The 14,072-nt window shown below is 43.6% G+C and overlaps 1 protein-coding gene across 8 annotated transcripts in view; it reads right to left on the bottom strand.

Annotated features, from left to right (window-relative positions):
• The window catches only part of Nlrp3 (NLR family pyrin domain containing 3), a 25,022-nt gene extending 12,503 nt beyond the window's left edge, over positions 1 to 12,519 (bottom strand). For 2 of the 8 annotated variants that reach the window (XM_029567106.1, XM_029567133.1), the window contains exons 1-6: positions 12,482 to 12,517; positions 10,960 to 11,018; positions 10,399 to 10,744; positions 6,347 to 6,460; positions 2,380 to 4,135; positions 175 to 345 (exon numbers count right to left, since the gene is read on the bottom strand). In XM_029567106.1, coding sequence (XP_029422966.1) covers positions 175 to 345; positions 2,380 to 4,135; positions 6,347 to 6,460; positions 10,399 to 10,681 — 2,324 coding nt within the window. In that variant the 5' untranslated portion in view covers positions 10,682 to 10,744; positions 10,960 to 11,018; positions 12,482 to 12,517. The other 6 variants (XM_029567078.1, XM_029567151.1, XM_029566990.1 and 3 more) reach the window with 6 other exon arrangements.
• Positions 12,520 to 14,072: the final 1,553 nt, after the last annotated feature.

Genomic DNA, 14,072 nt, shown 5'->3' with positions numbered 1-14,072 from the left:
CTGTGGCTTGTTATATAGACTAGGTTTGGCTCGAACTCACAGAGATATGTTTCCCCACTGCTGGGATTAAAGGTGTGCGCTCTCACACCCACGCCAAAGATATCTCTCTCTCTCTCTCTCTCTCTCTCTCTCTCTCTCTCTCTCTCTCTCATTGATGCACACATGGAAACTTACCAGAGTCTCTGGATGTTACAACCAGGATGCTGGAGCGTCTCACACAGCACCCTCATCCCCGGATCCCCCAGAGAATTGTCACTGAGGTCCAGTTCAGTGAGGTTCTGGTTGGTGCATAGACTCAAGAAGAGGTCCCGGCAAAAGTTGGAAGTGAGATAGCAGTTTGCCAATCTAGAATGAGAAGGAAAGAAAGAAAAGAAGATTGGTCTCTAACAATATCAAACTGGGCCATGGGTCAGGGATGCCCAGCAACAGTCAGAAAAGTCTGTTAGGTGTTAAGCCACCAGTCACAAGCCCATGGATCATTCACAGAGGAGGGAAGCAGGCCAGTGAGCCTTGGAAAGAATGGTTCCACATACTTCTAGATGCAAAGAACCAGAGCCTTTGGCTGACCACAAGCACTACTGGGCTCCTCACTCCTTCAACAGGCTAGCTGTTCTGCTCCTGGCCTGTACCTGTAGCTAAGGGTCCCAGGGAGAATCTCTGACTTAAACTGTTCAACTGCATCAGGGGTACTTTCAAAAATCTTGGGATCAAGCTGCATCCACAGAAGTAAAGTCAGAATCTCAGAAGTAAGACCAGTGTATATTCATATTTTTTTAATTTTTACAATCATTTCCAGGGATTCATGTTAGAATACCAGGCACCCCTATTAAAATGCAGGTAATATGGGTTATTGGTCAGTTGGTAGAGTATTTGCCTAACATGCAGGAGGTCCTGGGTTCAATCCCTAGCACTGCATAAAACTGGGCATGCTAGTGAATACCTGTAATCCCAACACTCAGGACTCAAGGTCATTCTCAACTATATAATGTTTAGGTTCAAGCCCACCTTGGATTACATGACACCTTATCTGAAAAAATAAATAATAAATAAATAAACAAACAAACAAACAGCGGAGTTTCTTTGCATAGATTTAGAATTGTGTCTGTGACTCTGAACTTCTAATGGTGGATATCATATGTCCTTTCTGTTGCTGTGCTAAACACCATGACAAAAAAGCAACTTGGGGAGGAAAGGGTTTATTGCATGTTACATTTCCAGATCGCAGTCCATCTTTGAGAGAAGGCAAGGCAAGAACCTAGAGGCAGGAAATTAAGCAGAGACCATGAAGGAATGCTGCTTATTGGCTTACTTCCCCCTTGGCTTGCTCAGCTATCTTTCTTATCCCACCCAGGTCCACTTGCCCTGGGATGGTATCACCCACAATGGGCTGGGCCCTCCTACATCAATCAGTAATTAAGAAGATGCTTCATGAACATAGACACAGACCAATCTAAAGGCGGAAATTCCTTAACTGAGGTTCCCTCCTTACCAGGTGACTCTAGCTTGTGTCAAGTTCACAAAAAATTAAACAACACACCCATGTTGCCGGTCTTCATGGAAGGTCCCTGCCCTATAAGGAAAGTGGCTGTCACCTAGAGTAATGGATACTCACTTCTCATCAGGGGCTTTAGCCAGGGTCTCTGCTGTCCTGGTCAGGCCTCTTGTCCTTGCTCTACTTTGTTGTTAGGGCAGTGAGGAACAGATCTGCCTTCCTTTCTATCTCTTTCTCACCCTCTCCAACTTGAATAATCTGGATGTTCACTCTACCCTACAATACCTTAATTCCCAGAATGATGGTATCAGGAGGTGGGGATCCTTGGGAGGTAGATGGTTGTGTGGATGGAGCCCCATAGGTAAGATCAGTGCCTTATAAAAGGGAGCCCCAGAGAACTGCTTTCCTCCTTCCAACTGGTGAGGACACAGCCCAAAGACCCTCTCCAAATGTGGGGCCCTCAATCTTAGACTTCCCAGCCTCCCCAACTATAATAAATAAACAAATCTTTTATCTTCATAAATAACCTAATCTCAGGCATTCATTACAGCAGCATAGAATGAAAGAAGACAGTGTGCTAGAGCTACACATAGATTACAATTAATTTAAGTTTATAAATATTTGTGCAAAGTGCCATAGTCTACCTGATACCTTGTGACAAACTAATGTCTTCCCAAATGCTTATTTCTTATTTTATTAGGGTTTTTTTCCTTGATTCCATTTGCCCACCTAGCACAAGTCCTTGTCTACCAATGAAAGGGTGGTGGGCACATTACATAGCTTGGAAATTGTATTTGGAAGATAATTGGGAAGAGAGGAAAAGAAGGAAGGACCAAGAAAAGTAACCAGGCATGTCCTACCATTTGTCTAAAGCCAACTTGCCTCACCTGTAAGAGTGGGCAGCATCAGGACCTGGGAAGGCACACTGGACCAGATCCAAGTGTTGATTTCCTCCCTCTTCCTCTTCTTCCTCCTTGGGTGAGTTGTGAAGAAACCCCAGGGAAAGTGTTTCTACCCTATGACAGTTTTTGATACAAAAGGAAGAAACCACATGGTCCATTCTGGTGGAGACGTTGATCTCGATTTTGGGAAAGTGGTCCATGGCTTTCTGCACAAAGTCTTCCTCCTGCATCTCATACAAACAGTAGAACAGTTCCAGCTGGCTGGGCTGCCTCTGCAGTTTCTTGGCTTTGGCTTTCACTTCAATCCATTTCAGCAGCTCCAGTCTGACTTGCTGAGAGATCTTGCAACTTAATTTCTTCTCCAAGTAGGAAGTCCTCTCCTGATTTACAAGGCCAAAGAGGAAGCGAACAACAAAAATCAGATAGCCCTTTTCAAACCTGCCATAATTTTCTAGGAGGACCTTCACATCTCGGTTCAGAAGCTCTGAACAACCTGCTGTCCCCTCCCTCATGATCATCTCTTCTTCCTCCCTTTCCAGCAAGTAGTACATAGCAGCAAAGAACTCCTGGAAAGTCATGTGGCTGAAGCTATAGAACCTCTCACAGTCCACTTCCTTCTGGAACACGTTCATCCTCAGGAAAGCAGAGACATCTGCCTTCTGCAGGCCATGATTCCTGAGGTCACACTCCTCAAATAAGATTTTCTGGTTCCAGATGCCATCTGCAGCCAATGAGCAGAGCCCTTGGAGATGGATGGAAAAGTGATGCTCCTGGCTGCCTCCTCGGGATTGCAGCAAACTGGAAAGGAAAAAGACATAGACAGCAGTGGTGGTCTTGGAGGTCTGGGCCAGACTCTTGCCAGTCTCCATCTGCTGCTTCAGTCCTGTGCACACAATCCAGCAGACCAGTGGGATGAAGCACATAGTAAAGAGGATCTCATTCTCCTGGATCAGTCTGAAAGCTTCCCTGGCCTGCACCTCATTTGAGAAATACTTGAAGAAATACTCCTTCCTTTTGGCCTCAGAGAAACCCAGGATCTCCACGTGGCGAGGGTGGTCCAACAGATGTTGCAGCTTCTCCAGGGCTACTGGCCTTGTCGTGATGAGCAGAGAGGCCTTGGGCAGCAGCTTCTTTCGGATGAGGCTGCTCAGCAGAACATCTCCCCGCACAGCCTTCTGCCAGTCTGTACAGACCTCCCCAATGTGCTCATCAAAGGCCCCTTGCAGCTCATCAAAGCCATCCATGAGGAAGAGGATTCTGGAGGACTTGCACACAATCTTGCCCAGCGGTGGGTTTGTGTCAGGCCAACAGCTAACAATCAGGTCCCCCAGACTCCTTGGTGTCATAAGGCTCACCTCACGGCAGTGGATAAAGAACAAATAATCAAATTTGTCTTGAAAGAGCTTCCCGGATGCCCAGTCCAACATAATCTTCCTGGCCAATATTGTTTTCCCTATGCCTGCTGCTCCCTGGAACACCACTGTGTGCACAGGCTCTGAATGCTCATCCTCAGGATCAAACAGCAAGTCCAGATTAATGGAACTCATGGGGCTGTCCCACATCTTGGTTCTGCCAATGGTCAGCAGCTCATGCTCCCTCTCCTGCTTGCTCCGATGTTCCTTGACCAGCTGTAGCTGGGTGTAGCGTTTGTTGAGGTTCACACTCTCCCCCAGACGTGCATTCCTATCTTCAATACAATAGAACCTGCTCCTCACATGTCTTCTGTACATCTTACAGTAATCTGCAGCAGAGACAGAAAGGAGGCTCCAGGAAAAGCTCATATGCATCTATCCTCCTGAGATAAACTGTCAGTGGGCCTATGCTCTTACAAGAGGAGCATTAAGATTGCCAGGATTCAAATATGCAAACATGCAAAGGATGCTGACCATCAGCTAGAGAGAAATGTGCTTCCTAAGCATTCATCTGTACGTAGCAAGGTGTGTCCACTGATGCAATAGTGGCATGACAAAAACAACCATTTTCTGCTTGGATCTGAGGCCCACTTCACAGAGAATTAACATCTGGTGCTGTCAATCTAAACAAAAGCCTATGGCTGAGGAAGTCATAGACTGTGGTGGCCATGTGTTCTCCGTGTGTGTGTGTGTGTGTGTGTGTGTGTGTGTGTGTGTGTGTCTGTGGGTGTGTGTGTCTGTGTGTGTATGTATAAAACTATTTTCCAGGCCAGGCATGGTGGCGCGCGCCTTTAATCCCAGCACTCGGGAGGCAGAGGCAGGCGGATTTCTGTGAGTTCAAGGCCACCCTGGTCTACATAGTGAGTTCCAGAACAGCTGGGGCTATAGAAAGACTCTGTCTCAAAAAGACCAAAAAAAAACTATTTTCCAAATGTAATTCATGGGGCTGGAGAGATGTCTCAAGGGTTAAGAACAATCATTATGCCAAAAAATCTGAATTACTGTAATATTTTGCATATTGTTAAAACTGTAACTTTAATTGTAAAAAAAAAATTTTTTTTAATGTAAATTCAAATTAAAACATGTCTGTAGGAGCTGGAGAGATGGATCAGCCATTAAGAACACTGGTTGCTCTTACAGAATACCTGGGTTTGGTTCCCAGCAACCCCCATGGTGGCTAACACCCATCCTTAGCTCCAGTTCCAAGGTATCCGCATATTGTTAAAACTGTAACTTTAATTGTAAAAAAAAAATTTTTTTTAATGTAAATTCAAATTAAAACATGTCTGTAGGAGCTGGAGAGATGGATCAGCCATTAAGAACACTGGTTGCTCTTACAGAATACCTGGGTTTGGTTCCCAGCAACCCCCATGGTGGCTAACACCCATCCTTAGCTCCAGTTCCAAGGTATCCAACACACTCTTTTGGCCTCTGCGGGCATGACACCAGTGCATGTAAATATATACATACAGGCAAAACACTCATACATATAAAATAAAATAAAGGGGCAGTATGGATAGAGGAGGGGATCTAAATACCATCAAATTGTATGGAATGAAAATCACAAAGATTCAATAATTTTTTTTAATCTTTTTGAGACAAGGTCTCCCTGTAGCCCGAGCTGGCTTGGAACTCATTATGTAGACCAGACTGGCCTTGAACTCACAGAGATCCACCTGCCTCTGCCTCCCAAGTGCTAGGACTAAAGGAATGTGCCACCATGCCTGGCTTAATTAAAAAAAAAAGTTTTTTTAAAGCCAAGCATGGTGCTGAGCTCTTATAACCCTAGTAAGGGTAGAAGACACCCAACTTCTGGCCTCTACATGCATGTACAGACATGTGCACATGTACAAACACACATACTGACATACAAATGTAATTATTTAATAATTAAATAAAGAGAAGATTGTCTTTTACAAAATCAATAAATAATAAATACAAATAACAAATTTTTTTAAATTAGTAATTTTTTTAATAATTTTTTTAAATTTCTGAGCCAGGCATCATGGTGCATGACTTTAAGATAGAGGCAGGTAGATAGATCTCTGTAAGATGGAGGCCAGGCTGGTCTATATAGTGAAGTCCAGGCCAGCTGGGGCTACAAGGAGACCCTGTCTCAAAAAGACCAAATAAATAAATAAATACTTATATGCCTGAAAAGAAAGCCAGTGGCTTGCAGTCTAGAGGAAGCAGGGATTAGGTTAGAGAAACAGGTGTAATTCCTAGGGTTCGGCAGGTCCTCAAAACTCTCGTGTCAGCTTCTTCCCACACACAGTTGGGCAGCAGGCCAGCACCGTAGATACAGCCCCCAGCCAGAAAAATCCTTTATAACAGTTTTATGTCTGTAAGCCTCTCCCTCTGGGACTTCAAGGAGCCATGAAAATATTTGTCTGCTGTTTCAGCTGATGGATGTCCTGAGATAGGCCTTGCATCCCAAGAAGTCGGGGCGTGTAGAGGGGCCAAGTGTCTCTGTTTCTCAGCTCTTTAGCCTCCTGGTCCAAGTCTTAAAACAAAGTTGGAAACAGCACCCCAATTCTTACCTTTCTTTTTTTTACAAATTGAAACGTGAGAAAGGTATCCCAGTAAACCCATCCATTCCTCTTCAATGCTGTCTTCCTGGCATTCCACCGTAAGATCAGAAACACATGCAGCATCTGAACACAAAAGGACAGTGTATCAAAAAAGCAGATTCCTAACACAAAGGATGGCATTGGGTCCTAACCTAACACCTGGCAAAAGTCAAAGGCCCCTACTCCGTATACCTTCTCAATCAAAACATGGCTCAGCCAGGCATGATGGCATATGCCTCTAATCCCAGCACTTGGGAGGTGGAGGCAGGAGGATCACAAATTCAAGGTCATCCTCAGCTACATAGTAAGTTCAAGGCCAGCCTGGGCTATGTGAGATCCTGTCTCTCAAAGTAGGGGGAAAATGGCTGTAGAGATGGCTCAGCAGTTAAGAGCACTGACTGCTCTTGTAAAGGACCTGGGTTTTGGTCCCAGCACCCACATGGCAGCTAACAACTATCCATAACTCCAATTCAAAGAGATCCAATGTCCTCTTCTGGCCTCTATGTGAATTATATGCATGAGGTGCACTTATATATACGTAGGTAAAACATTCACACACATAAAATAAAAATAAATAAATCCACCAGGCATGGTGGCACGAGCCTTTAATCCCAGGACTTGGGAGGCAGAGGCAGGTGGATCTGTGAGTTTGAGGCCAGCCTGGTCTATATAGTGAGTTCCAGGACAGCCGGGGCTACAGGGAGACCCTATCTCAAAAAGACAAATAAATAAATAATAAATAAATAAATCCAAAAAAAGAGGAAAATGAAAGAAAACGTGGCTCAGAGTTGCAGACCACAGGTGTGCAGTCAAAAGCCCAGTGGGTGTGACTGCTTAACTCGAAAGAATAGCCACCAGTCACCAGTCAAATACTGTGCCTCCCTATATCCAAGCTCAAAATGTCTTTTCCAGTTCCCAGAGGTCAGAGAACACATGCGATAACAGTGTTTATTTCACCATCATCTGTCTCTGGCAGTCCCTGGCACCCTAACTTGAAGGACATGCCCAAGACTTCTGATGGTCTCCTGACAGTCTCAGGCTCACCCTTCCCTGACCTCATTGCATGCAGCCCATTCAGCCCACATCCTGTGTTCTCGTACCTAAATTTCCAGGTCTTTAGGTGTAAAAGTTACCAGTCAGTTTTGTGTATGATTAAATCACTCAAAAATCCTAGCTAATTAAATTCACCTAGAAAGTTTTAAAAAACACTGTCTAGGACTCTATTCAAAGCAATTCTTTTTAGTATATCTGTGCTGAGGCTCAGGTACTCCCAAGTGGTTCCAAAATGTACCCACAACCAAGAATTATACCACATCCCGTCTGGATACCACATCCCAAAGACATTCTTCATAAGAGAAATTTAAGCATGATAAAACAAAACCCTCTCACCAGGGAAACACATACAATACACAAAAAGACAGAGAGGAACCTATCCTATGGATGTGAACTTGTTCTGGAAGATAAGGCCACCGGCAGGGTCAGGGATTTAGCTCAGTTGGTAGAGTGCCTTGCATGCATGAAATCCTGGGTTCAATCCCCAGCACATAAACAGGCATAGTTGGGATACATATCTATAATCCTAACACTCAGGAAGTGAAGGCAGGAGGATCAGGAGTTCAAGGTCATCCTGAGCCATATAGTGAGTTTGAGGCCAGCTGGGATACATAAGAACCTGTCTAAAGGAGAGCGGGAGAGGGGACACAAAAAGAAAGCACCACTGGCAATGAAATCATAAAACAAATTCCAAGAATTCATGCAAACCAAAACCTCAAACACTGGTGACAATTTTTACACTCAAAATTCAGATATGGAAGCCAACATCATATGCTTATACTTTGTTCAAAGACTCAGCTGACCTTTTATTCAAACTCCAGCTCTGACTAGAGGAGCCCTGGCTCCTGACCATCTAGAACCTCTCCCTAGCTCATGCTGTTCATTTGAAAGCACAGATAATACTGGTAGCTACTTCGTGGGGTTATTGAAAGAAAAACAAAATCCATTAAAACTTCCTAGTAAAAGGGAGGGAAACTGAAGAAATGACTCAGATTAAAAGCACTTGCTCTTACAGAGGACCAGGTTCGGTTCCCAGCACCTACATGGAAGCTTATAATCAGCTGAAACTCTAGTTCCAGAGGAGCCAGCAGTTTCTTCCGGCCTCCACAGGCACAAGACACACAAGAAGTGCACATACAGACATACAGTCAAAACACTCGTGCATATTATAAAATGTAATAAATCTTTGAAAAACTACTGCCCAATAAAGGACCTCTTTAGGTGACTGAATGGGTTAATGCATTTGCCAGCAAGCCTGACAACCTGTGTTTGATCCACAGGACCCACAAGGTGGAAGAAAAGAACCAATCCCTGCAAGCTGTCCGCTGACCTCTGCACATGTACCATGGCACACATGTACACACAAAAATAAATAAATAGCTAAAATGTTTAAATTTTTAAATGTAAAAAATTTAAAGTTGGTTAATAAGTATTTCTACAGCTAAGATTAACACCTTACTCTAATTGTATGCATTCTTAGTACAGGAACAATTATAATTACATTATGATGTATAATTTGACTGCAGCATCCTCTGCCACACAGCTCTGGCTTTCTCCCCTATCACTGCTGCCCTGCCTTGTCAAATCCTCCTTATCTCCCCTGACTCTAAAGTGCAAGGATGGAACCCAGAGTCCTATCCACACCAGGCAAACCTCCTATCACTGAGCTATGCCCACAGTCTCTTTATATGCTGATTTGTTGTTATTCCTCCCTTCTGCTGCTCCAGTGGTTTTCTGGTTTACTCTGAACCTTTGTGTCCTTCCCCTGTGAAGAATAAAGAGTGCACTGCGAGCTGGGTGATGACCAGAGGTAGGCCCTAGCACTGGGGAGACTCAGAGAACATGGCACCAATCACAACAGGTTCATAGGGTTAAATGAAGATTGCAGCTGGGGGTTTAAGGAATTGGAAAAATCAAAATGCTTTCCTGCATCTTCTCATAACGCCACCACAAGAAGAAAGAGGAAAAAACTAAAATAAGAGGTTTAATAAAATAAAATAAAACTTCTTAAAGATGCTAGTTCTACGCATCAAAAGATACAATCTCCCAGTGCTTAGAATGCTGAGGTAGGAGAATTCTGTGTCTGAGGCCACCCTGGGCTAAATTAGTAAGACTCTGTCTCAAAACAGGGAGGGAAGAATACTGTCAGAGTAAAGAGGCAATCACAGAGTGGGAGAAAATATCTGTAAATTTTATATATATATAATTATATATATATATATTTATACATATTATATATAATATATATAATATGTAATAGGTCAGTATCCAGAACATATTTTTCTAAACCTACAAATCAACAAAACAATCCAAAAAATGAAAAAGGACATGCCTAGGGCTTTCTCCATAGAAGAAATGTGAATGACCACCAACAGATGACAACATAAGCAAAATGTAGTACATACACACGTGCGCACGATATTTATTACTTAGTCTTTTAAAAGGAGGAAATTCTGACATGCTTCAATGTAAGTGAAACCTGAAAACATTATACTAAGTGAAATAAGCCAGCCACAAGAAGACAAATATTTTATGATTCCACCTCTATGTGGACTCCACAGTGTAACGTTCATAGAGACAGAAAACAGAATGGTAGTTGCTAGGGGAATGGGGTGGGGTGATGGAAAGTCTAGTGGATAAGGAGCTTCAGTTGTGCAAGATAAAAAGTGTTCTGAAGGTTGGTTGTACAACGATGCAATTTTTTTGTTGTTCTTTTTGAGACAGGGTCTCCCTGTAGCCCCAGCTGTCCTGGAACTCACTATGTAGACCAGGCTGGCCTCAAACTCACAGAGATCTGCCTGCCTCTGCCTCACAAGTGCTGGGACTAGAGATTAAAGGCGTGCGCTACCACGCCTGTCAACAATGCAAATTTTCTTACCACCAAACTATACACACAAAATTATTAAGATACTACATTTTACATTGTATGTACACAACATGGGGAAAATGGCATCTTTCTTTGTACTCACTCCACTCTAGCTGATCTTTCTTAGCTTTCTCCCAGAGGTCTCTCCTGTTGATTGCTGCAAAGATCCACACAGCCATGGCCCATGCCTTCTCCTCCCCATTGAAGTCAATCATGAGTGTAGCTAAATCCAAATGGTCAGCTTTCTCCATCTGGCCCCTGGGGAGTGGGATGCACCCCTTCTGAGGTGGGTAATCTTCCAAATGCATTTTGAATTTTCTGAGGTCCACATCCTCCAGGTCCTCCAAATAGTGGGCCAGCTTGCAGCGGACACTTGTCATCTTCATCAACAGTCCTTTTAAGGGTTGTTGGGCTTAGCTCCACACTGTCGTAACAAAAGTGAAAACAGCCTGTGGGTAAGACAAATCTTGTTAAGTCTTCACTTAAGGAGTCTAAATTATCAGAACCTCAAAAAACCAAGGTACTAGTATTCAAATATCACAGGGAACTCCATAAGGAGGCATGGGTTTAAAGTTTCTTAACTCAGAAAATTCAAAGGAAAGCAATTATCACTTTACTGTATAAATCACCACCTCTGAGTTTGAAAAATAAGTCAATTACTTACCAGAAAGTTCTCTTGGCTTGATCTAAGAGTATGTACTGAGCCATAGAAGAAAAGTTCTTCTGTAGAGATAAAAATAAACCCATCAACACCATCAGTTACAGCGCACAGAGGAAAAGCACACATGAGCCCACCAGGAAAACTTGGTTACCCAGTGACAGGGCTGGGACATAGACTCCTCACTGTTCCTCAATTTCAGCCCCTCATTTATTCACTGAGAGAGCAGAAGAGACTGCCTTCCACTCCCTTCTAATGGAAAGTTCTGGTCTCTTGCTTCTATTTTGACCTAGAGGATAAGGAACAAAGGAAGGAGGAAGCCAGAAGAGGAGTGAATATGGTAATGACAGAGCAACACAGGACACAGAGAGAAGGAGACACAGCAGCACACAGAGGTGGAGTTAGTCAACTGCCTCTATTGTCCACTAATGGATAGAAAGTGATCAGTTGGAACTTGGGTGCTTATAAGGAAAAATAACAAATACATTTCTTTAATATCTTTGAAAAACTCACAAGTATAATGAGTATCATAATTCACATTTAGTTAGAACTCCTCACAGGTTAGATGCTGCACCAATTTTTTTTCCTCATCTGAGATATGTAGGTTCCTTCTGCTAAGTCTTAGAGACACTAAGCAGCTTATTCATGAAGCCAAAAAAACATAGAGGGAGAGATAGCCTTGAAAATAGTGATGGCCTCCAAATTGAAATTGTTGGGGCTAGAGAGATGGCTCAGCAGTTAAGAACATTGACTGTTCTTGCAAAAGAACATGGTTCGAATCCCAGCACCCACATGGCAGCTAACAACTGTCCGTAACTCCAGTTCCAGGGATCCGACAGTCTCTTCTGTCCTCCGCAGGCATTGCACAACACAGGTGCACTTTCCTGCATTCAGGCAATACATACATATACATAAAATAAAAATAATAAATAATTTTTTAAAAAAAAAGAAACTGAAATTTTCTCCAAACTGAAATTGTTATGACAACGATTTGATGTTTGAGGCACCTCAAGCTCATCAGTCCCTGTTCCATTCTTGCATCTCCCCTCCCTGCCTGATGTAGCACCCCTACATCCCCAGGGCTTCTGCTGTCAGCTGCCCCAGCTCTGCAGATCCACCCAGTTTTGACCCTTCATTCCCCAATCTGCACCAGAATTTTTCAGTTCTCTGCTCCCTGATTTTGAGACTTACCACAATGTCCCTGGCCTTCACTAACTCCTGGACTTCCAACAAATTCCCCCACATAACATTCCATCCTCTGCTACCCTGAGTAAGTGCTGGGCAAGTCTGCTAAAGTCCTTGAAAGCTGTGATTGCTGTTTCTAACCCTTTTCCCAACATACACACACAACTACCTGCACAAATAGAGCCAAGCAGTGACAAAACATTCCAGAAATCCTTTGAAGGGCAGACTTGTAGTCTAGAAGAAATTCCTAGTCTGTTGACCAAGACAAATCATGCCACTCTAGATAGTCCCCTGTTCCTCCCCTGGGCCTTTTGTCTACCTTGCTCCATGGAACTGGACTCACCCAGACACCAGCCTCAGGGACAGTCAACCAGGAAATGAGATGAATTTATAATGGTCACAGACCCAGCAGGGGCAGGAAGGATGTGGTCTCAGCATGGAGTGCACCAGCTTGCATCACCCGCAAAGGCAGAGTAACTGTTACTCACACGGTTGGATTTTCCAAACCCAGGCAATAGAACTCTAAGTCAAAAACCTGTGTTGTAGAACAGGATTCTCCAGGCTCCTTAGGGAAGTCCATAGAAGCAGCAGAGGAGGGTGAAACCTCAGGGTTCAACCCACACTGTGGGAAGCCCAGGGAGAACTGGGACCTTTACAAAGAGGGAAGTGAACAGATGGTAAGCAAAATTGCTAAGCATAGAGTTGAGGACAGGGCCTGGCTTTTAAACCCCAGACTCCATGTCTTTTCTTCTCACATGGAGCTAGAAGGCCAACAGGTAGCTACAAGTTCTCACCATCTCCTGCTATTTTTGAAGGCAGACAATCCTATTCCCTGAGTTTTGGACTCACCTGTCACACTACTGTGGAGAACTGGCTATGTCCCAGGAATACTCAAAAATCTCCTTGTGTTACCCATGGAGAGCAAGAAGGAAGACAGCCGCACAGACCAGCTTCCCTGATCCTCTCAACAGTTGCTAGACCACAGCCCAACAAGGGCATGAGTTCCACTGAGCCCTGAGTGAAAGGTCCTCTTTCAGGTGGACCTTGAATGAGGCACTTACTCATAGTAACTACAGGCAAGATGACAGATCCAAGCCTCAAAGACTCTGCACGTCCAGAGGCAGAAGTAGCAAGGACACAAATGCTGATGCCGAAAGGCGGGCAGATCAGACATAGGAGGACAGAAGCCTACCGGCTACAACCAAGAATTTAAGTTAGGTTGTCTGAAGTATAATTTATATGTAACAAAAATACATGCCTTTATATACATGTATAAAATAATCAATAAATGGAAAAGAATGAAAAGTTCAAAAATAAATGCAAGCTTGAGAGGGCTTGTTGCGCATACCTTTAACCCCAGCACTATGGAGGCGAAAGCAGAGCGAGCAGATCTCTGCAAGTTTGAGGCCGGCCGGGTCTGTATAGTGAGTTCCAGGCCAGCCAGAGCTACACAGTGAGACCCTGTCTGGAAATAAATAAATAAACCCAAGTTTCCATGGTCAACTGATTTTTAACAAGGGCAACCGAGAAGATACAAGAAAGGATAATTTGTTCAAGGAATGTTTTTATAACCAGTGGTGCAGACCTATAATACCACTACTGGGGAGGCTGAGGCAGGGAAATTGCAGGGTCAAGGCCAATTGGGTTACATGTGAGTCCAAGGCCATCCTGGGCAACTTAGTGAGGCCCTGTCTCAAAATCAAAAACAAACAAGAGGCCTGGAGATGTGACTCAGTGATAGAGCACTCGAACCTGGCATGCCCAAGGCCCTGGGTTCTATCCCCAGTACTGCAAAAAAGTAAAAATAAAAATAAAAAGTAATAAATGGGGGGCTGGAAAGATCTCAGAAGTTAAGAACACTGGTTTATATGTTAAACATACAAAATTTTTTTTAATTTTTACAAAAACTTTCTTGGGAATTTCATACATGTATA

The sequence above is a fragment of the Nannospalax galili genome, unplaced genomic scaffold (assembly GCF_000622305.1).
Source record: "Nannospalax galili isolate Female #2095 unplaced genomic scaffold, S.galili_v1.0 scaffold730, whole genome shotgun sequence".
Classification (NCBI taxonomy): domain Eukaryota; kingdom Metazoa; phylum Chordata; class Mammalia; order Rodentia; family Spalacidae; genus Nannospalax; species Nannospalax galili.
Note: the sequence above shows the minus strand (reverse complement) of the source record. Positions and strands in the feature narration are given on the sequence as shown.